General features: G+C 52.6%; 9 protein-coding genes across 9 annotated transcripts; 7 read left to right on the top strand and 2 right to left on the bottom strand.

Annotated features, from left to right (window-relative positions):
* Nucleotides 1-877: 877 nt before the first annotated feature.
* Nucleotides 878-4,588, top strand: BBK36DRAFT_1134033 (DUF221-domain-containing protein; the record flags this gene model as incomplete). Its single annotated transcript, XM_024892177.1, has 7 exons — nucleotides 878-3,124; nucleotides 3,158-3,246; nucleotides 3,286-3,409; nucleotides 3,443-3,625; nucleotides 3,656-3,979; nucleotides 4,013-4,342; nucleotides 4,376-4,588. Coding segments are annotated over 7 exons (3,318 nt in total), but the record flags the coding sequence as incomplete, so codon positions are not given.
* A 510-nt stretch (nucleotides 4,589-5,098) lies between these two features.
* Nucleotides 5,099-5,568, top strand: BBK36DRAFT_1155500 (DUF427-domain-containing protein; the record flags this gene model as incomplete). The annotated part of the gene is made up of 3 exons (XM_024893833.1): nucleotides 5,099-5,306; nucleotides 5,394-5,474; nucleotides 5,537-5,568. 3 exons carry the CDS (start codon nucleotides 5,099-5,101, stop codon nucleotides 5,566-5,568), a joined length of 321 nt encoding a protein of 106 aa, XP_024754031.1.
* Nucleotides 5,569-5,817: 249 nt separating this feature from the next.
* Nucleotides 5,818-7,488, bottom strand: BBK36DRAFT_1134032 (alpha/beta-hydrolase). Its single transcript, XM_024892176.1, has 3 exons — nucleotides 7,241-7,488; nucleotides 5,895-7,188; nucleotides 5,818-5,859 (listed from the first exon to the last, which is right to left on the bottom strand). The coding sequence occupies exons 1-2, from the start codon at nucleotides 7,469-7,471 to the stop codon at nucleotides 5,905-5,907; spliced, it is 1,515 nt and encodes a 504-aa protein (XP_024754030.1). The 5' UTR covers nucleotides 7,472-7,488; the 3' UTR covers nucleotides 5,818-5,859; nucleotides 5,895-5,904.
* A 2,220-nt stretch (nucleotides 7,489-9,708) lies between these two features.
* On the top strand, nucleotides 9,709-10,583 carry BBK36DRAFT_1107188 (hypothetical protein; the record flags this gene model as incomplete). The annotated part of the gene is made up of 2 exons (XM_024889230.1): nucleotides 9,709-9,743; nucleotides 9,836-10,583. The coding sequence occupies 2 exons, from the start codon at nucleotides 9,709-9,711 to the stop codon at nucleotides 10,581-10,583; spliced, it is 783 nt and encodes a 260-aa protein (XP_024754029.1).
* A 791-nt stretch (nucleotides 10,584-11,374) lies between these two features.
* On the top strand, nucleotides 11,375-12,859 carry BBK36DRAFT_1175250 (hypothetical protein; the record flags this gene model as incomplete). Its single annotated transcript, XM_024895961.1, has 2 exons — nucleotides 11,375-11,986; nucleotides 12,047-12,859. 2 exons carry the CDS (start codon nucleotides 11,375-11,377, stop codon nucleotides 12,857-12,859), a joined length of 1,425 nt encoding a protein of 474 aa, XP_024754028.1.
* A 275-nt stretch (nucleotides 12,860-13,134) lies between these two features.
* BBK36DRAFT_16348 (NAD(P)-binding protein) lies at nucleotides 13,135-14,288 on the top strand (the record flags this gene model as incomplete). Its single annotated transcript, XM_024897740.1, has 4 exons — nucleotides 13,135-13,210; nucleotides 13,273-13,914; nucleotides 13,972-14,076; nucleotides 14,161-14,288. 4 exons carry the CDS (start codon nucleotides 13,135-13,137, stop codon nucleotides 14,286-14,288), a joined length of 951 nt encoding a protein of 316 aa, XP_024754027.1.
* Nucleotides 14,289-14,906: 618 nt separating this feature from the next.
* On the top strand, nucleotides 14,907-15,886 carry BBK36DRAFT_1108318 (Caleosin-domain-containing protein; the record flags this gene model as incomplete). The annotated part of the gene is made up of 4 exons (XM_024889352.1): nucleotides 14,907-15,087; nucleotides 15,147-15,268; nucleotides 15,318-15,684; nucleotides 15,759-15,886. The coding sequence occupies 4 exons, from the start codon at nucleotides 14,907-14,909 to the stop codon at nucleotides 15,884-15,886; spliced, it is 798 nt and encodes a 265-aa protein (XP_024754026.1).
* Nucleotides 15,887-16,824: 938 nt separating this feature from the next.
* On the bottom strand, nucleotides 16,825-18,245 carry BBK36DRAFT_1086258 (hypothetical protein; the record flags this gene model as incomplete). Its single annotated transcript, XM_024888964.1, has 2 exons — nucleotides 16,825-17,643; nucleotides 17,679-18,245. Coding segments are annotated over 2 exons (1,386 nt in total), but the record flags the coding sequence as incomplete, so codon positions are not given.
* Nucleotides 18,246-19,072: 827 nt separating this feature from the next.
* On the top strand, nucleotides 19,073-20,380 carry BBK36DRAFT_1107807 (sporulation protein; the record flags this gene model as incomplete). The annotated part of the gene is made up of 1 exon (XM_024889298.1): nucleotides 19,073-20,380. The coding sequence occupies one exon, from the start codon at nucleotides 19,073-19,075 to the stop codon at nucleotides 20,378-20,380; it is 1,308 nt and encodes a 435-aa protein (XP_024754024.1).
* Between the last annotated feature and the right edge of the window lie 160 nt (nucleotides 20,381-20,540).

The raw sequence follows: 20,540 nt of genomic DNA, 5'->3' as shown, positions 1-20,540 counted from the left end.
TAGTGCAATTGATACATTCTCATGTTTTCCATTCCCTTTATCGCGTGCTGCTGTACTCTGTAAAAACGTCCAAGCTTCGTGCCTCCAAGCAGAAGTGGGAAAAATTCTTCTCCACCAGACGGGCTGTTGCTCCCTCCACCGCTTCACTGAACAACGTACAGCAAACATTGGCCATTGTCACACCTGGCCGACCTCGCCTTCTCCTTTTCCCCTAGCTATTCTCCCCTTTGATCGCGAAGCACCGCTGGCCTCTTGGCATCCTTTCAACCTCCTCGAGCGCATTCTTTTCGAAGCCCCCAGAGGGCGCAATCAGACGCACCGACGCCCTACAAAGCTCGACTTGCCCATATCTATCGTCTTCGTACAGATGCCATTACTATTCCTTCATTTCCAACATTGATTACGTCCTAATCATAACCTCATTTTGGGCGATCAACTCCCTTTTGCTCCGCTCACGGCGAGCACCTCTCTTTCCAGACTCCAGCAATGGAGACAATCCCATCAGGTGGCGATCAGCCATGGCCTCACAGGGTCATCATGGCGGCCGCGTCTCTTGCGAAACGAGATACCCAGGAGGCAGGCGACGGTCAGAAGAGCGCAGGCATAGGCATTGTCAGTTTCCTGACGGCCATCCTGGTCTCCGTGATCATCTTTTTTGTCCAGCTTCTGTTATTCGTTCTTTTAAGGAACAAACTGGCAAGAGTATTGTAAGTACAGGCCACACATTTCTTAAATCTCGAGCCACCACCTCGCTGCCTCAATATCAAGCATGCTGACGACGAACTTGTCTTGTAGCAAACCAAAGACGTATCTTGTCCCCGAGCGCGAACGAACCGAAACCCCTCCAAACAACTTCTTCAAGCTGATTAGGGCCCTGATCACGTACAATGACCGAGAAGTCATCAACAAGTGCGGGTTGGACGCCTACTTCTTTCTCCGATATCTGAAAACGCTCCTCATCATCTTCATTCCCATCTGCGCGATTGTAATGCCCATCCTCATCCCCATCAACTACGTTGGAGGTCGCGGTAAAAATATCGATTTCCGCAACAGCACCGATGCGGATTCGAGCAGCAACAGCAGCAACAGCACCGACAGCAGCGATCCCGCCTTTGTGCCCACGGGTCTGGACACCCTGGCCTGGGGCAATGTCAAGGCGACGGAGACAAGCCGCTACGCTGCACACCTGCTGATGGCGCTCCTCGTCATCATCTGGGTCTGCAGTGTCTTCTTCTTCGAGATGCGTGCTTACATCAAAGTCCGCCAAGACTATCTGACCAGCGCAGAGCACCGACTTAGGGCCTCCGCCACGACGGTGCTGGTCAACTCTATCCCCTCCAAGTGGCTCAGCGAGGACGCGCTGTCCGGCCTGTTCGACGTTTTCCCTGGCGGGATCCGGAATATCTGGATCAACCGGGACCTGACGAGTCTCCTGGACAAGGTCAATCTCCGAACTGAGATCCACGCACAGCTCGAAGCCGCCGAGACTGAACTCATCCGGGCGGCCAAGAAAGTTCAGCTGAAGAGGCGAAATGCCGAGGAAAAGAAACAGCGCAAAGGATTGTCAAAGAAAGAAAAGGCTACTCGTCAAGCCGAAGAGGATGCGGAGGCCAAGCGCATGGCCAACAGCGGCGAAGGCACTAACGATGGCAAGCAGCACCACGTCCCTCACACAGTTGACGAGAGCGTTCGAGAGTCGCGAATCGAGGATAAGCACAAGCGAAAGTTGCGCAAGCTCACCAATGTTCGAGAGGAAGATAACGAATCCTCTTCCAGTTCCTCAGACTCGGACGACGATGACCGGAAATCTCAAGCGTCCGACGGTAGCAGCGTTGCGGTACTCAAGAATATCAAAGGCGCGTTCAACAAGGCTGGCGACCAGATGGACGAGTTTGGGACAAACAATGGCTTCATCAGCCTGGCTCGCAAACAGACTATGCCTGGAGAAGACGAAGGCCCTCAGCCCCACGGCTATCCTTCATTTGCGGCCCATCGCGCGCAGACACATTCGCGGGGACCGTCTTCGGTCTCGGCTGGATCTACCAAAGCTATCCGGGGGAACAACCCAGCTACGGTGGAGGGAAACACGGTCCGGAAGCTCGAGAACATCAACGACATGTACAACATGGAAGAACCCAAGTTTTGGCAGTTCTGGAAGACGCCCGCCGGCGGCTACGCCTCTCCAGTCCCTCAGCAGAACGAGGGTGACGACTACATAGGCAAGCAGGGTACCGAAGAGAAAACGTGGTGGCAAAATTTCAAAGGGGTTCTGCCCTTTACGAGCGAAAAGGCCAAAGAGACGGGCGACTACCCCGCTGTCTACTTCAATGAGGACTACAAGGTGGAAGAGGAAGAGACCGAGGCCGAATGGGCCAAGTATCTCAAAAAGAAGGATCGTCCTACCCACCGTCTACCCCCATGGGGAATCTCATGGCTGCCTGGTCTCCCGTTGATTAGCCAAAAGGTTGATACCATCTACTGGTGCAGAACTGAGCTGGCCCGACTAAATATGGAGATCGAGGAAGACCAGAAGCACCCCGAGCGGTTCCCCCTGATGAACTCGGCGTTTATCCAATTCAACCACCAGGTGGCCGCTCACATGGCGTGCCAGAGCATCATCCACCACGTCCCCCGGCAAATGGCGCCACGTGTGAATGAGATCTCGCCCCGGGACGTCATTTGGAGCAACATGGCTCTCTCGTGGTGGCAGGAGTGGGTGCGCACCGGCGCGGTTACTCTCATGGTGCTGGCCATGATTTTCCTGTGGGCTATTCCCGTTGCTTGGACGGCCGCCTTGGGTCAGCTGGATCAGCTTATCCAGCAGACGTCTTGGCTCGGGTTCCTGAGGGACAACAAGGCCCTCGAGAATGCGGCCAAGGGTGTTGCAGGTGTTCTTCCCGCCGCTGTCCTCGCTCTGCTCCTCTTCCTTGTGCCAAGGATATTGAGTTTCCTGGGCGAGATCAAGGGCGCCAAGACGGGAGCCCAAAAGTCGGAGTTTGTGCAAATCTTTTACTTTGCCTTTCTCTTCGTCCAAGTTTTCCTCATTGTGTCGATTGCCTCGTTCTTTGCCGCATCCATCGACAAGCTGGTGGACAACATTACTGAGCTCGACTCGGTCAAGGCCGTGCTGGATCTTCTGGCGACAAACCTACCAAAGGCGGCCAACTACTTCTTCTCCTACATGATTCTTCAGGCCATGTCTACCAGTTCCGGTACTCTGCTCCAGGTCGGAGCCCTCTTTGTCTGGTTCATTCTGGCTCGGATCTTTGACAACACCGCACGTAGCAAGTGGGCTCGTAACACGAATCTGAACGACGTCAACTGGGGAAGCTTCTTTCCCGTCTACACCAACTTTGCTTGCATTGCCATCATTTACAGCGTTGTTGCGCCGCTCATTTCCATCTTTGCCGTCATCACATTTGGGCTCCTCTGGGTTGCTCAGCGATACTCCATGCTCTACGTTACTCGATTCGAGGTCGACACCGGCGGTGTTCTGTACCCTCGAGCGCTCAACCAGACGTTCACGGGCATATACGTCATGGAGCTGTGTTTGGCCGGATTGTTCTTCATTGTGGTTGATGAATCGGGCACTCACACTTGCACGCCACACGGTATCGTCATGATCGTGGCCTTGATCCTGACCGTTCTTTACCAGATCCTCCTGAACAATTCATTTTCGCCTCTTTTCCGATATTTGCCCATTACATTTGAAGACGAGGCTGTGTTACGCGACGAAGCGTTCCAGCGGGCTCAAGATCGCCGCTTTGGACTGATCGCTGATTCCGATAACGAAGACAACGAGGGCACTGACGAGGCCGGAAGGGAACGGGGCGCGGCCGAAAAACCTTCCACTTCGATGGATAGCAGAGATGATATTGAGCTGAGCAACATCCAGCCCGAAAAGTCAAAGGGAGGTGTTGCGCGCATCGCGAACCCGGTGAAGAAGATGGGATCCTGGGCCAAGGGAGGCGGAAAGCAAGTTGGATCCTGGGCCAAAGACGGGGGCAACCAGCTCCGAAAGCTGGCCTTGATGGATAACGACTCTCGGGCTGCCGAGTACCGACGGAAACAGCGAAGCAAGGATCTCGAAGCACAGCGCGCCATTGGAGAGGCTCTGTACGGAGGAATTCACGACGAAATCGAGGACCTTACCCCTGAGGAGAGGGACGTCCTGGTTCGCCATGCCTTCTTGCACTCTGCCCTGCGAGCGCGCCGGCCCATTGTCTGGATTCCCCGAGATGATTTGGGCATCAGTGACGACGAAGTGCGCCGAACCAGAAGCTATAGTGAGCACATCTGGATCAGCAACGAGGGCACTGCGCTGGACAGCAAAGTGCGCGTGGTGTACGGCAGATACCCGCCGGATTTCTCAGAGATTGACCTGATCAACTTGTGATGGAATGGACTTATGGATAGCGTGGCGTTTATTGACTTGATGACTTTCACATGCAAAACAAGAAGAAACGAAAAAAGAAGCAAGACAAAGAGACAGAGAAAGAGACAAGGGAATCATTTTTGCATGGCGTTGACGGGATTCGGTACCCTACCGAACGCAGAGAAGGCGATTACAATGGTCATAGATAGATTTCAACTACTTGACAGGACTCAACACCCTACCTAGGGTAATGCATAGCAAGCAGACGCTTTGTTTAATGGTAGATGAATTGATAATAGTTGATATTCCACATTCCATTCTCGTGAGGTTGAACAAGTCTGCCTCGTCGTATGTGGCTGAATGCTCACGGATAAGAAAGAGACGATCAGATTCAGGGACCTTGCACTTAGGTTGCTTTTGATTTGGAATCTATCCGAGATCTCTGTGGCTTGGATGACGAAAGGCGAGGGGAGACGTTTGACCCCGCAGCTGACGGGATGTTGGAATAAGTTGGAGGTATTAGAAATCATGCCTCTCAGCCACACACCGTCGTTCATATAAAAAGTATAAGACATCTATATAGTACATCAACTCCAACCCTCAGAACATTCAGCTCATCTCACTTACATCCGAAAACTCATCTCTTCTCAGAGAAACCAAGAGAAAAGGGAGAAAGAGAACAAAACCGCCACCATTTCGTTCCTCAAGAAACTCGTCCCCAAAATGGGCAAATCCGTCACCCCGCGCACCGGCCACGCCACGGCGCGCATCAACGGCACCGTCATCGCCGAGGCGACGTCCTGGCGCGAGACGGAGGGCAACGTGTATTTCCCGCCGGAGAGCGTGCACAAGGAGTACCTGCGGGGGGCGACGCTGAATACGTGGTGTCCGTGGAAGGGGGATGCGAGTTATTATACGCTTGAAGTTGATGGTACGTTTACCTTGATTTATTCGAATTGGGGGGTTTTTGAGTTGGGGGTGGTTTTGGGATGAGTGCTGATGAACTTTTGTTGTGTAGGCCAGAAATTTGAGAATGCGGCGTGGTATTATAAGGAGCCGCTTGAGGGGGCGCTTGATTTGAGGGACCATGTTGCTTTTTGTGAGTAATTACACCCTGCTTTGATGATGTTCTGGTACGAGGGGAGCTAATACATGAGATAGACAAGACCAAAGTCGAGGTCACTGTGGCTTAATATCGTGGAAAGAATGGGATGTATGTCATGACTTGAATAATACAATGCAATATTCGAAGGAGATTCTATCAGAGATGTGCCGATTGCCCTCGTGGTCTTGACTATAAACTGACTGCCAACCATCTATTAAACCGCTCTCTTAAACTGTGTCATCTAAACAACAGAAAAGTATATGCCACCAACCTCATGCCCTATTCAAACAAGAAGCCACATATTAGTGACCATCATCTTACCCATATCAATCCCCCCTTCAACGCCGTATATCCTGTAATAGCTCCTCGCTCTATGCAACATGTATATCCCGGAAAAGTAAATCAAATGGTGAGAACAAAAAATCTATGATGACTCCGCTCGCTTGCGCTTTTCCATCTCTTTGACATCCTCCATCTCTTTCCTCATGATGTTGTTGAAGAACTCGGCATTATCAAGGTACAGGTGGTGGCCCGCCTTGGGAATAATGACAACCTTGCAGCTGCCCTTGTCGTTGGCCTTTTCCTCCTCCGTGCCATTGCGCATGATGTCGGCCTTGACTTGCTTCAGCTTCTCCTCGGCCGCAAGACCGCCGGCAACATCCATCCAATCGTTCTCGCCGTACATGAAAACGATGGGGATGCCCGTCTCCTTGCCGACGACTTCGCCGTTCGGGCCCTTGATGGGCTGGCGACCGACATCCTGGATGCGGTTGATCACCGGTCGACGGGCGAAGGCACCCGGCGCCAGAATGTAGCCCAGGGCATATTCGCCGCTGCCCTTCTGCTTGAAGATGGAGAATGAATAGTCGTGCAGGGTCTGGGCTTCCTCAGCCGGGAGGTGGTTGAATCGTCGCGAAGTCCAACCAGAGACGAATCGAGGGCCGAGAGGGCCAGCCATTCGGACAATGCTAAAGGGCGACACATTGGCGTCCCAGAGCCAGACGAGCCAGCCGGGGTAGGGACGCTTGGGCGGAACGGCAGCTCCGTTCTTGGTCGTTGTCGTGGTTTGCTGGTCGACGGTGAATTCGTTCTGCATTGTGGACTCGCCAGGCTCAGGCAGGGCGGAGTTGACGGCATAGGGGTCCTCTGGGATGCCGACGGGAGACGCAAGAATAAGCTTCTTCAGGTGACCCGGATACTTGAGGGCGTACGAGACGGCCAGGTAGCCGCCGAGAGAGTGGCCCAGCAGGGTAAAGCGCTCAATCTTCCTCGCCTTGCGCCACTCCTCGAGGGCGTCAATGAACCAGTTCTCTGCCTCAATCACCTTGCCCTCCCTGTCCTTTGCATGAATCTTGAATGGCGGCCTGGAAGAATTTCCCATGCCCAACATGTCGAGGGCATACAGCTTCAGGCCAGGAATGCGGGTTATGGGCTCGAAATTCTTGTAGAAGAAGCCCAGGCCGGCGCCGTAGCCGTGGAGCATGACCAGCGTCTCGTCAGACTCTTCGCCGACTCGCTCGACGGAGAACTCGTTGAGGGCGCGGTTCTTGCCGGAGAGCGGGACCATGGTCTGCCTCCATATTCTGGTGCCGAAGGGGTCGGCCGTGTCGGTGCTGGAGAGGCTGGCCAGGCTAGAAGTGGCCTCTTTCAGGAAGGGTATATGCTTGAGGACGTTGCGCTCGGCCATGGACGGCGTGACACCGCACCACTAACGTGGGAGTTAGTAAGAAGTTGGAACCTGCATTCGATGTTTAACATACCCATTGGTAGGCAGCCTCCTTGTATCCCAGCGGAAAGTATGCGCCCGAAACCTGCTGAGGCCGCTGCTGGCGCAGGTCCTCGGGCGCCTCGCGCGGCGGGTGAGCGCGGATGGCACTCTCGGTGGTGGACATGCTGGATGTGGTGGCGGGAAGAGGCGAAGGCGAGGTGGTGAGGGTGAAGCTAAGGCGCGATCGTTGCAGTATCGCTGAGACGGTCTGCGTCCTGAGCATTGCCTGAGAGCGGGCGTCCGGGCGATGCGTAGGTTTTTATTGGGGAAAAAGACACCTAATGCACGAGGCACCAGGCACCAAAGGAATTCCGTATGACAAAGGCAGCGCTCAACTGGTGCTGCTGCCACGCAACTCGGTCGTGAGGCGGCCGGATTTGGTGGCGGAGGGTCGGACGGAGTTTAGAACGAAGGCCTGAGAGTGGCTCGGGGTTTATGCTACCCGGATTCCGAGAGGATTGAGCGATGTATGGTAGAGGAGGATGAGACGGGTTGGCGCAATGCTAGCGGTAGCGAATGCGAGTTGCAGTTTCCCAATGCAGGACGATGACGCGGACGATGACAGTGACGACTATATGCGAGATTAGAAAAGGGATTTGTGGTGGTGAGTGTTGTGTAAGGAGGAAGAGAGAAGAAACAAACACGAAGTGAAGGTCGAGCGGTCATGGATTTGTACATGTCGATACCCAGTCTTTTAGTGTGCGCCTGCTAAGGGGCGCGCGATATAGGGGGCATTTTTGTTGAGCTCAGCGGGCGGATGACCTGCAGAGGCCCTGGAAAGCGTCTGGCCCAGTGGGCAGTTCACATGATGTGTGCCAGAATGTACCTACAGGTAGACTTGCTTGGAGAAGATGGCATTAATCACTCTCATGAACAACGAATTTCGATATACCTTCTCTTTTTCATCTACTGATATTTATTTTTCAAATATAGAGAATCAACACAGTTACAGGAACACCATCCGGAGTCACCAGTAAAATGTTTCCCCCGGACTCCGTGCCCTGCATCTTCAACGCTCACGCATCCTCGATGCTGATTGGCTCCCGGTCCTGTCCGATCGCCTACGCCGGATGCCGCTCCGCTAAAATAGGAACAAGATGCTGCACAATAAGCTGAGGAAATCGAGGCAAGTTTGGCCGTGGCAGAGTACGAGTATACGTATACATGTGGTAAGAATCAAATGCCAGCTATAACCATAGTCAGGCAATACAAATGATTTCCGTCTGGAGAGTATCGTCTGCAGACTGCCATTCCACAGCAACAAACTCCGCAGGGAACAAAAGGAAAACGATCCGCCTGTCAAGAGATCGGACCATGTCCCTTTCCCGATCACTAACGCCACTCAATCTCCACAGCTTTTGAGCCAATCTCCGCCAGACCAAAGATCGACACCAGATTGGCGTTCGTCTGGTACCTCTAACAGAACTACTGGTGATTCAATAGCAGATGTGTTAGTGCATGTCTATAGACATCAACTCGCACACACACAGAGAGATATACGAGTAGTAAATAGACATTCGTTTTCTATGAGAGACCTTAAATCAGCTGCCCAGAGATCGCTTTAGGGAGATCATCGTGACAGAGTCGTTCCTGGGACACTCAAGAACTTACACAGTGGGTAAGGTATGATCGACACCCGTAGGCTATGTGTATTCCTCCCGCAGAGTCGTATGGAAGAATACCCCGGACAGTGGATGTCGACACGTCTACCGGAACAACGGCCGGGAATTTAAGCTTAATCTGAGTTTATTTCTCCTCTCCTCTAGGTAGTTTGTCTACAATAATACGCCGGCGGTGGCTTCATCTTGGACGTCTTTGGTATAAGTAGCAAGATAACCTTCAGCCATCTCTGAATATGCTGGAGGATCCAATGCCATTGCCATGAAAACAGCCACAGGAAGATTCCATGAGAAACATGAGGGAATATTCCACGAGAATTGTAAAGGTTTTCGAGGTGAGGCATGGAGATGCCTTGAGCTCTTATGCGTGCAGTCCGCCATAGTCTCAACACATTCAACCACCAGTTTTGAAGATTCGTACACTCAACTTTGAGCTCAACACCATGAGTTACAAGCCAGAAAGCTTATTGACAATGAGAGGCAAAGGTGAAGCCGAGTTCGTGGCAACAGGACGTGGCGTTCAACATACTTTCAGGACACTCTCTGGTTCTCGTCAAGGTCAAATTCTCATGAGACTATGGCTCAACAATTTCCAAACCTTCAAGAATCAAGCCAAACCAGATTCAATGTCTGTGGCTGAGAGGATGTTATAAAGGTGTTGAGTCCCCAGTAGATGTAAACGCTCCTGTCCAAGAACTCTCCACCCATCTTCTTGCTATCGACTCAAGTCAAACCATCGTCTCCAGCTGATTGTTTACTCTCGACGCAAATCATATTCACAACATTCGATCAATCTTGCCGATCTTGACTCGAATTACATCATCTCCAACCAGCCTTCACCATGCCTTACGACGGACGTCCTCACATCCACATCGGGTCTGTCTGCGGTGCGTGCAACAGGCCCGTCAAGAGGAAGCAAATCCTCGTTGCTAGTGAGAAAAAAGAATTCCCTATGCCACATGGAGGAGTTTCCAAAACATACTGACCATAATGGCTATAGCTCGCCACGAGTCCTTCACCACGTTTGAAGGCAAAATGTACAGAGTGCCTCCTTTCCAAAAGGACAAGCTCCTCAGACGGACTGACCGGGCTGTCTTCTGCAAACAACAAGACTGCAAAGACTGCACCCGCGATCCCTACGGCAAGTCGACCTACCACGCGGACTGCTTCATGCTGTTCAACCAGTTCTGTCTTTCCGAGGACAAGTTCTGCCGCCTCTTCATGGCGGCTAAGCGGACCTCCGCCGTCGACGGCGTGGAGCACCTTGACGAGCTCTACGACCCCGTCGCATCTCAGCAGCTCAACATCGTCTTCGAGCTGCTCGGCCTTCCTCGGCTGCCCCTGACCGTGTGCCGCAGTATCTGGTCACTGCTCGGCCCTACCTCGACGCACATTGCTGCCAGGTTCTGCACCGTCTTGCAGCTTGCCGCCGAGCTGAATTCGGCCCCGCTGGTGCCCAGCAACTGCCCCCTCTCCGAGGTGCGCCTCTTCAAGCGTGGCCAGTACATCAGGGTCAACAAGACCATGGGAGCCGAGCGCCCCTACGTCCGCGTCATCGAAGACTCTCGGGGCATCAAGAGGATTGAGAGGGTGATGACCCGAAAGGAGTCCAAGTCCAAGACGGAAGTCAGCACCTACATGGGAGAGCGCCTGTTTTCTTTGATGACTATTGATTTTCGCGTGAGTAAAACACAATTGATACACCTCATTATTTGACATGCTTTACTCACCTGTATATGCAGTTTGGCTTGTGCCACATCAAAGGGAATGATGGAGCCGCAGAGCTCTGGGCAAATTGGGGCAGATGATTTATGAGATATCAGCGATTTGAATGTTTGAAAGCGGGCTCGGATAGAAGGTCACTGAGATGTGAAGATTCAAGTCATGGAAGCGTTGGAAAGCGTAGATACCCAGGGGGTTCAGCGATTGATGTTTACTTTGGTTTTTGGTCAAGCGGGTTAGTTTTGTGTTATGGTCAGCGCGGCGAAATTTGATTAATTATTCCACATCAGGCCTTGTCTCAATACTTGCTGTCGTGATATGTTACCAGATGGTGCAAGTTATCTTTTATCTCCAAGTATTAATAACTTCCTGTGGTTGGAGGCATTTCGAAGGGCGATTTACACCAGATTAGGTACGGTACGCCTTTATGCTTAAGTCCGCGAGCAAAGCCGGTACCCCACAAGTACTCTCATGACGTATCTCCAGTCTTCATGATACTGTCCCAGCTGCTAAAGTACTTTTCGGATACATCAGAGACGAGCAATGCCCGAAGCGTAAGCACCTTGAGTGTCATCTCGTAAGCACCCCTTAACCACTTCAACTCCCATCTCGTCATCTTCATGCCTTTGTCAAATACCAATTCTGAATAATACCCTCCTTTTACAGTTATCCTACCCGTCTTCATCATTTACGAGAGAAATATACGTTGGTAATCAGCATTCAATTGCACAAGATCAACGGCCTCGTCCAAGCTCTACAGTGTAAGCGTTTCCTGAGCCTCAGCCATGACGAGCCGGAGCGACACAGTCCCACAGGCAGTGGGCGACGAATCCAATGCTACACAGCCGTCCATGCCAAAGAGCCCGAAAGGGCGACGACGGCTGAACAAGCCAATGACTGCGGAGCGGCGGATGCAGAATTGCAGGGCCCAGAGAGCATATCGCCAGCGGAAGAGGGAGAGACTGAGAGAGCTGGAAGCCAAGGTTGCCTCGCTGGGACGTGGCAAGGATTCTGAGGTTGTGTCTGGTCAGGATACAGTGACGCCTCTGGCGACTTCAGCTTCGAATTTGCCGCAGATTCAGGAAGAGAGCTCGCCGTCTCATGATCCGCCGACTGCCGCCAGTTCATTACAGCCGTACGCCAATTCCAGTCCTTGGACTTATGACAGCGGTAATGCCTGGCTGGAACATCTGCCTTCAACTTCATTCGCGATGGAGATGATGGGGTTGCCTAGTACCATCGCCAATGAGAGCCAACCCATGGTGGCAGAAAATCCTTCTACCGAGAGCTTCTCTGCCTTGCTCCATCTTACCGAGACAGAGGCATCGACATCAACTCCGGCCGAAGCATCCAACACGGCTGGCTTCACGGGGTCTTCATCATCTTCTCTGTTCTCTGTTAACACCCCGGCATCCATGTACTCGGCTCCAAGTTCGCATAACAAGAAAGAAATCCAGATTTACCGCCCCAGCAGCAGACCGCTTTCCAGCAGACCGCAGCTTATCCGCAAGTGGTTCCAACTTCTTCCCCAATCGACGCGACGGCTCCTCGCTCAACTGGCCAGAGATGGGTATTTCAGCTTCATAGACATGATATCATCGTCACTATTTCTGGCCAACACAAACTCAACCAACCGCAATGGCCAAGGCTTCGAAGGCAGCGATCTCAGAACTACCCAGCGACGGGTGTCAGAGATACGATTCGCCACATCTCCCGTGTCCTCCTACTCACCCTATCGCAACTCTCTCCGCATCGCGAGATTCTCTTATTTCGCTGCTCTATTCACCAATTTCAGCTCTCTGGGCTTTGACTTTGGGCTCTTTCTGGATGAGCGTAGTGTATCTCCTTTCTGCACCAGCAGAGCCAATGAAGATGCGAACACGAGTACTTCGACAACCATACAAGCTCACGATATTCCGCTGAATCTGCGTCCAATTCCGACGCAGTATACAGTAACGCATCATCCATACATTGATTCACTGCCATTCCCCACGTTTCGGCGACGGGCATTGGCGGCATTGGCAGCGGATCCGCCTCTCCTAGACGAAGACGACCTCTGTCTTGATCTGATGCTGCATGATGGACTTGTATGCTGGGGCTCTGCGAGCCAGAATGGAATGGATCATGGTACGCCGTGGGATAGCCAGAGCTGGGAAGCCAAAGAGTGGTTTCTCCGAAAGTGGAAATGGCTTGTTGGCGGAAAAGAGGGGGAGCTGTGGCATAGCTCGCGGTGGTGGGCGGCTCAAAGAGGTGAAATCATATCCATCTGAGAATGATGATGAATATAGAAAGTGAGTCGTCTATATCTGAATTATTAATGCGGACTTACCGGGTTGAAGATGCTGTCGGACGTTGATGTTGGTGTTGCTTACGCTTGGGTTAGTGATAGCGTCATCACCTCGAGGCACCGTATAATGACTGACCACAGATGCAGATATAAAGCACTAAGATGTCCTCTAATTTTCTTCGAGATTGGATCACAGACAAAGACTACAACATTAAATAAATCAATCATCAAAGATACTCAGCATTGAAGATTCTCAATATGGCTCAATTCGGATTCCATACAACTTCTGACGAGGCTGCCACAGCCCTCAGAGACGCCATCACCGGCAAGACCAGTAAGTCATTCTCGTCAATCTATCTTCAATATTCTCTCTAAATATTAACGTCGAACATCTAGTTCTGGTCACTGGCGTCAGCCCCAACTCTCTCGGTTCAGACACCGCTCGAGCCATCGTCGCCCAAAAGCCCGCCAAACTCCTCCTCGCCAGCCGCTCGGCCCACAAGCTCGAAGAAGTCATTGCCTCCCTCGACATCCCCCAGGGAACCACAGTCCAGCCCATTGAGCTCGACCTCTCCTCTTTGGAAGCCACTCGCAAAGCCGCCGCCGAAATCCGCGACTCCGTGTCCGTCCTGGATGCAGTCATCTGCACCGCCGGCGTCATGGCCACGCCATCATACGAGAAGTCGAAAGACGGCATCGAGCTGCAGTTCGCCGTGAACCACCTCGGACACTTTCTCTTGATCAACTTGCTGATTGAGAAGCTGCTTGCTTCTGAGCATGCCACCGTCGTGATGTACACGAGCGAGGCGCAATCACGAGCCAATCTGGACTTTCTGGATGACTTGTCGTACAATGAGGGCAAGGCGTACGAGAAATGGACGGCTTATAGCAATTCCAAGGCTTGCAATGTGCTCTTTGCAGTGGGACTGGCGAAGCGCTTTGGGGAGGCTGGATTGCGCTCTTTCAGCGTTGACCCGGGTGTTATTGTCTCGACGGGTTTGACGAGGAGTGTGCCCATGGAGGACTTTAAGACGCTCGGTAAGTATCTCGTCCTATCTTATACGCTTCACGTAATGCTGATAATTGTGTGAACAGGCTGGGTTGATGACAATGGAAACCTCAACTCTGCCATCAAGGCCAAGAGTCTGGCCGAGGGTGCGTCGACCGCAATCATTGCTGCTTTCGACCACCGCCTCACCAGTGAGTGCCCCTTGTTGATTATCGTCGCTTTCAACTTTCTACAAATCGCCGTGACGATGAATTTGATGCTGACGTTTCTAATAGACAAGGATGGCTATTATTTAGCCGACGGAGTCCTGACGAAAGAGGGCGTGCTGCCTGGCGCTCTCGACCCTGCAGTTGCAGACAAGCTGTGGAAGGTCAGTGAAGATTTGACGAAGCAGGCGGCTTAAGTCGGTATTATCTCAGTCCTTGTCCGTAGCTGCAGCATAGAATCGCCATGATTTTGGACCCCTGTTGCGTGCCATTGAATGTAGATGGGCTGTCTCTTTTCATATGAGCTTTCATTATCATGGCCGTCATAAGGACATTGTCGCCAATCAGAATGCATTCAATTTATTACATACAAGATAATTCTGCATTTTCCAATTTGTGCGTCAATAAAGATTGAGCTTGAATCACATGCCAATTTGCTTCTGATTCAGCTTCCAGCCTATCACAGCTTGTACAATTGCATACAAAATCAGCAGGGTGCGAGACATGTGAATTCCGGGCCATGACGTCGGGATGATCGTCACCTTCAATTGGGCCGTCCTTCCAAGCTTCACCATCTTTGCTAAGCGACTGCCCGAAACAACCCCAGGAATGAACTCACGATGTCGTCATGGGGACCAATTCAAGGCCGCTTTCGTCCACGCTTCAACATATAATCATGTGAAATCTGCTGCAAAGTCAATTTGAGCCATAAAGAAAAAAAGTCTTATTGAACAGCACCTTACTTCTTCTCCTCCCGCAGCAACCTCGACGATACGCCTCTTTTACAAGCTCAGCACTCACAGCGAAATTTCACAATGGATTACAAGGCAGCGCTGGTAAACGGAATGGAGGAAGATCACACGGACCTTTCCAAGGACCTTTCCAATTCCCATTTCCATTCAGATGGCGTCACCAGCTATATCCAGGCAGTCCCAGTGACGGTCCAGCGAAAACCGTTTCTTCAGCCAGACGACGACGTGAAGCTGCCGCATACCGGTACGCGCCTCAATTGAACAGACGAACATCAAATCATCAAAGCTGACAGGCAGAAATAGGAACCGCGAGAGCAAATGTAGCCGCGACATATGAGCAGCCACAAGGCTCACAGGCTGGCAATTGGGCAAAGGAGCACCAGAACCAGACGGTCCTGCAGCAGCACTGTGATTACTTTGATCAAGTACGAGCTTCCTACACCTCCAATTGCGAACCAGTCTTTTAACAAAAAGCAGGACAAAGACGGCATCATCTGGCCTCTGGACACATTCAGAGGCTTGCGCGGCCTAGGCTGGAACCTCCTCCTCTCCCTCTTCGCCACCGTCATCATCCACCTCCCCTTCTCCTACCCGACCGTCTCCGGCCTCCTCCCCGACCCCTTCTTCCGCATCTACCTCAAGAACATCCACAAGACCAAGCACGGCAGCGACACCGGGACGTACGACAGCGAGGGTCGCTTCGTGCCCCAAAAGTTTGAGGATATGTTCTCCAAGTACGCCGCTGACAAGGACTTTGTCACCGTGCGGGACGTTTGGAGTCTGCTCAAGGGGCAGAGGGTGGTGGCCGATCCGTTTGGCACGACGGCGGCAGCGCTTGAGTGTTCGTCTTGACCAGTTCTTCTTCCCTGAGATTGAGTGAGAGAATATGAAGCTGACTTTGTGTGTTTTGTGTAGGGCTCGCGACGTATATCCTTCTCTGGCCGGAGGATGGACGTATGAAGAAGGAGGAGATTCGGAAGCTCTACGATGGAAGTCTCTTCTTCGAGATTGCAAAGCAGAAGAAGCACGCGGGCAAGCGATAAAGGACATTCATGGAAACAAAAAGGGTGCTCAAGGACAACTCGAGTATGTTATACGAAAGGCTATACGCAGTAATGAATTTGCAAGATTTTAAGTAGCTACTTGTCAATATACGGGCAATAATACTATCATTTTCCGATGCTACGTCTTCTGTAGACGCTTGAGATCCAAGGCCGGAGGAACGTGGAACGCGGTATTCGGGCATATTAACTGGCCCACATCCCCAGATCTCCAGAGTCTAAAAGTTGCCTAAAAAGGAAGCCTTCAAAGCGGGATGATAAAACTAGTTGCTAGTAGTGTGTGTGTGGGGGGCTCGGATTCAGATTGTGATAACATCACTATCCTTGCTTCCTTGGCTAGACGATTCTGCATGTAGACATATGGCACTGTCATACCTGATAAATATCAAGAGCAGCTCCTAGACGTTTCTGATTAGTTCCCCATGGCCACTCGCACGGGGCGAAGCAGGGTAATGTCTCGTTGCGCATACTTATGAACATGCCATCGCCTTTAGAGTGGAAGGGTGCCGCAATCAAGATGTTCGTATTCAGAGGCAGAGAGAACGAGAAAGAATGAAATTGTCATGAGCAATGTGTCGATATCAGAGCATGCGAGCAACCTCGAGAACATGCAACCACAACCCGAATTGTCAGTCAAATTCGCCTTCATCGCCTTCGTCGCTCTCTTCGCTCTCGTTGCTCCAATTGTCCGGTGACGAGTCGTCATCCTCATTGTCCAGCGGCGCCACTTGCAAACATGCGAAACTGGGCGAGCACCAAAAGTTCACAGTTCCCTTCATTGGGCAACAACTCCAGGCTCCAAGATTCTCGTGGTCTTCAGTATGCTCGAATGTAACCTCGACAGTATTGCTTCTACTTGAAGGTGCTTCGCCGCGGAAACAGAAGTTGAGTGGCCCATTCACCCCTATGCTTGAACCCATATGAACACGGCATTCCCCGAGGGCCCGACATGACCCGTCAAGATAGCGGAACAAAATGCCTCTGCAGTAAATATTCTTCTCGTCAAGAAAAAGAACAGCTGACGACACATTGTCCAGGGGTGCTTCAGAGTAATATGCAGTCTCTCCCCCTAGCTTAGGGATAACAGGTGTGATAGGGAGCTCGAGTAGTGCAGATTGATTGCTGCCATAGCTGGATAGCCACACACCACGTCGCTCTTGGGGTTTTGCATAAACGAGAGTAATGGGTGCGGACTTCCATGAGCATTCCACAGGGCCAGGGGCTGTGTGTTGTGACCCAATGACCGTAACCCCCGTTAACTGCGTCCCTGTACATATCTGTATCTCGATCTTGGGATTCCGTAAGATTGAAGCAGGACGCTCGCTCACAATAATCCCAAGGGAAGTTATCGGGTCGCTTTTGGAAATTGGCAGGTATATCCATACAGTCTGCGACTTGAGCCTGTAGGATAAGCGCTCGAAGGTCGACGAAGCGGTGTCTCCGGAGGAACAGTGGGGATGGACGCCGAGCAATTCATCATGAGAGTAGAAGAAGGTTATACCCGTGATGGAAGCCATGTCGATAGCGTAGAGGTGATCTCCAGACAAATTCCAGGGAAGACTTGCACTGAAGAAAGAGTCTCGCGTGTATCCGAGGGCATCCCCGTCTAACATGCAAGGCGGGCATGGGGTATTCCATATGGCAAATGTTGGATTTTCACGGGGCAATTGGAGGCGCAGGCGGCCGTTCTGTGAAGGTTGTAAGTTAAATGGTGCATCGACATAGAGTACCGTCATACACTGACCTAGAGCTGCGCGTTTGCCTCGCTCATGACCTCTTCATGAACCACTATATAGGCATAGTGCTTATGATGCTCACCGTCGTAGGATGGGATAGCAGGAAGTCGTTTCACTTTGCTAATTCCATCTTCGTCCATGGTAATCCTGATGATTGGAGGCAGTGTCCCATAACGCGCTAACTTAAGCAGGCCATGACGCTCCCAAGAAACGATTGAGTTGAGGCGAAGAACTTCAAGCGCATCGTCCAGATCTCCCGATTCATCCAATGCCAACCTGAGTGCTGATACGCACCTCCAGAAGAAATATCCTCTGGAGTTGTCATGAATTTGATCAAGCAACTCGGCAGGTAACTTGAAAAGATTCGGCAAGCCGAGTGATTCGGTTGCTTGCTTGAGAACAGCTGCATGCATGCTGCGGATGGGCAGGCACAAAGGCCGTGCCACCGTCCAGGGTCTTTTCCATGCCGTGAATAGCCAAAGGCGTCGATGTAACGCTTTGGTATTCTTGGTACCACTTGCCGCCCTAAAGACGGCGTAACAGCCGCTATGTATCAGAGAACACTCGGGTGACGCGAGGCACCTGCTGCAGTTTGGATAGCAACACAATGTGAAGCCATCAACGGTGGGGAGGAATGGCGACGGAAACGAAAACGGCCGCGTACACTCGCAATCGGTTGGCTCATCTCTGTCATAAGTGTAAACTGTAAAGATGGGCCACGTTAGCCAACAATGGGAGCAAGAGGCAAAAGGGAAGTATGAAATCAAGATGATCCTACTCGCTACCGCTATCTCATGTCGCACGATTCGTTCAGAGCAGATACCACACTCTAGTGCAAGTCTGAGATGATCGCCGTTCACTTCTGGCAGAGACGTCATCGTCGTAACGGCGGTAGCGCCGTGTTCGTGTAAGTGGGGAGTCGGGTCGGACTGGCGATGTCAGTTGAAGATGAAGGTTTGGAAACTCTTCTTGAGGCCCCGACCTCTTCTGTAGACAGAATGTTCACGAGATCCGGTGCCATGTTATTCCGAACAATTCGCTCGACCATAATCACAGGCGACATGAAGGCAGGCAGTTGCTCCCAAGGCAGTTGCTCACCAGCTGTCAGTCGGCAACTGGCAGCCTTGCGATGACTTTCCGCTGGCCAGACGCGAGTCAGCCAATGAAAGCGCCGGAATGGCGAGATCAAGCGGGCCAGCCCCACGGGGCAATGTACGAGTACGAGGTACCTTGCTATCGGCCAATCATCCCACCAACCATGCAACTCTCCCAGCGAGGCTGACCAAAGCTTCTGGTTCCATCTCTGCATCCCATCTACTCCATTCCATTTTACTCAACACAAGGCGACCATCCTGCGAGATTCGAGCCGCTCTCACGAGCCCCCTAAGCCGCCAGCCTCCTTTGAGCCCGAGCCGGCGGCTGCACGCAAAATATGGCCGAGGACCTCGACTCTATCGTCAAGGGAGCCCCGACTTCCGCTTCCGCTGCCACAGCCGCCGCCGCCAGCGATGTCAAACCCGGCTCTGGCACAGGCCCGTTCCCGCCGTCGGGCAAGCCTGGCGATCCGCTGCATCACACGCCGAGCTCCCCGTCCATGATCTACCTAAACCTCTTGATCCTCGAAGCCTCGCTGCGCGCCCAGTTCCTCGAGTTGCGCGCTCGCAAGCGGCACCACACGTTCTTCCTCGCCATCCTGACGCTCTGGGTCGCATTCTTTGGGTACAAGCTATACTTTGCGCCGCGCGAGGATGGGCGTGGCGTTGGAGGCTCGATATACTGGGCGGTCGAGGGCGCGCAAAAGGTTTGCTTCATGGGCGGCATCATCACCGCCGCTCTCGTCTGGGCGACGGGCATCTGGGATCGCGGCATTCGGTGGCCGCGCCGCTGGTTCGCCATCTCCAACCGAGGCCTGCGCGGCTTCAACTGCAAGCTCGTCATCATCAGGCAGACGTGGTGGGCCGAGGCGCTGTCGACCATTGCCTTCTTTCTGACGTACGGCCTCTTCTCGCATACCGCCAGTTCGTCGTACCGTCTTGTCGAGCCGCACCTGTTGCGCCAAGTCGAAAAGGAGCTGCAGCTCACGAGCGATAACCACCCGACTCTTGTTCTCCCTCCCGATGACGACGAGCTAGGCGGTCATGAGGAGGACTTGGCCCCTGGTGGGGATTATGTCAAATTACTGCTTCTACCCAAGCCGTTCTCGCCTACATTCCGCGAAAATTGGGAGCTCTATCGCACCGAATACTGGGAGAGGGAGAATGAGCGCCGGCGGCTGCTCCGGCAAAAGGTCAAGGAGCACGACAGGAAGGTCGCAAAGGAGCAATACGGCTGGCTCTGGTGGCTCCCTTGGCGCCAGCATTCGCAGCCTCGCGTTCGTCACAACCCGCCCAAACTGCCGCATCACCGTCTAGCGAGCGCAGATCGCAAGCGTAGGAACAGCAGCGTGCGCCGCTCATCGGTGAGCTCGTCAAGAAGCCAGACACCGATGGTCTTTGACAGCGACGGACAAACACCACGCAAGCAGCCTCCTTCTGCGGAGAAGCGCCGGAAGCCGGCGTCATCGATGTCCAAGGTAAAGAGGCCGGGCACCGACTCCAGATCCGTGACGCCCGATATCCCATCACGGCTGCCCAGGGAGAGCAGTCCGACGGCGGAGGCGGAGCCGGAGGGCAGCAGTGGACGCACGCTACGGAGCACGGCTAAAAGAGCCAGCCCAGCGCCTTTGTCGGCGGATTCATAGAATGAGCGAGTGAGCGTTGATAGATTGACGATGTCAAGATTAAACGAAGGTTACCGGCAATGGGACATTTGGTGTACGGCTTTTCTTTAAGCGTGATGGAAGCATACCTACCTTATACTTACTCCGGATTATGAAGTTCTACAATATGTGTAATTACTAT

Source organism: Trichoderma citrinoviride (assembly GCF_003025115.1).
Source record: "Trichoderma citrinoviride strain TUCIM 6016 unplaced genomic scaffold BBK36scaffold_1, whole genome shotgun sequence".
NCBI lineage: Eukaryota > Fungi > Ascomycota > Sordariomycetes > Hypocreales > Hypocreaceae > Trichoderma > Trichoderma citrinoviride.
The sequence above is the reverse complement of the archived record's forward strand: the minus strand, read 5'-3'. Positions and strand labels throughout refer to the sequence as shown.

Excerpts from the sequence above, each read along its gene's own strand:
- BBK36DRAFT_1134032 (XM_024892176.1), bottom strand. The coding sequence starts at position 7,471 with ATGCTCAGGACGCAGACCGTCTCAGCGATACTGCAACGATCGCGCCTT. Across the intron at positions 7,189-7,240 it reads AGGAGGCTGCCTACCAATGG|TGGTGCGGTGTCACGCCGTC; the intron begins GTATGTTAAACA and ends CTCCCACGTTAG.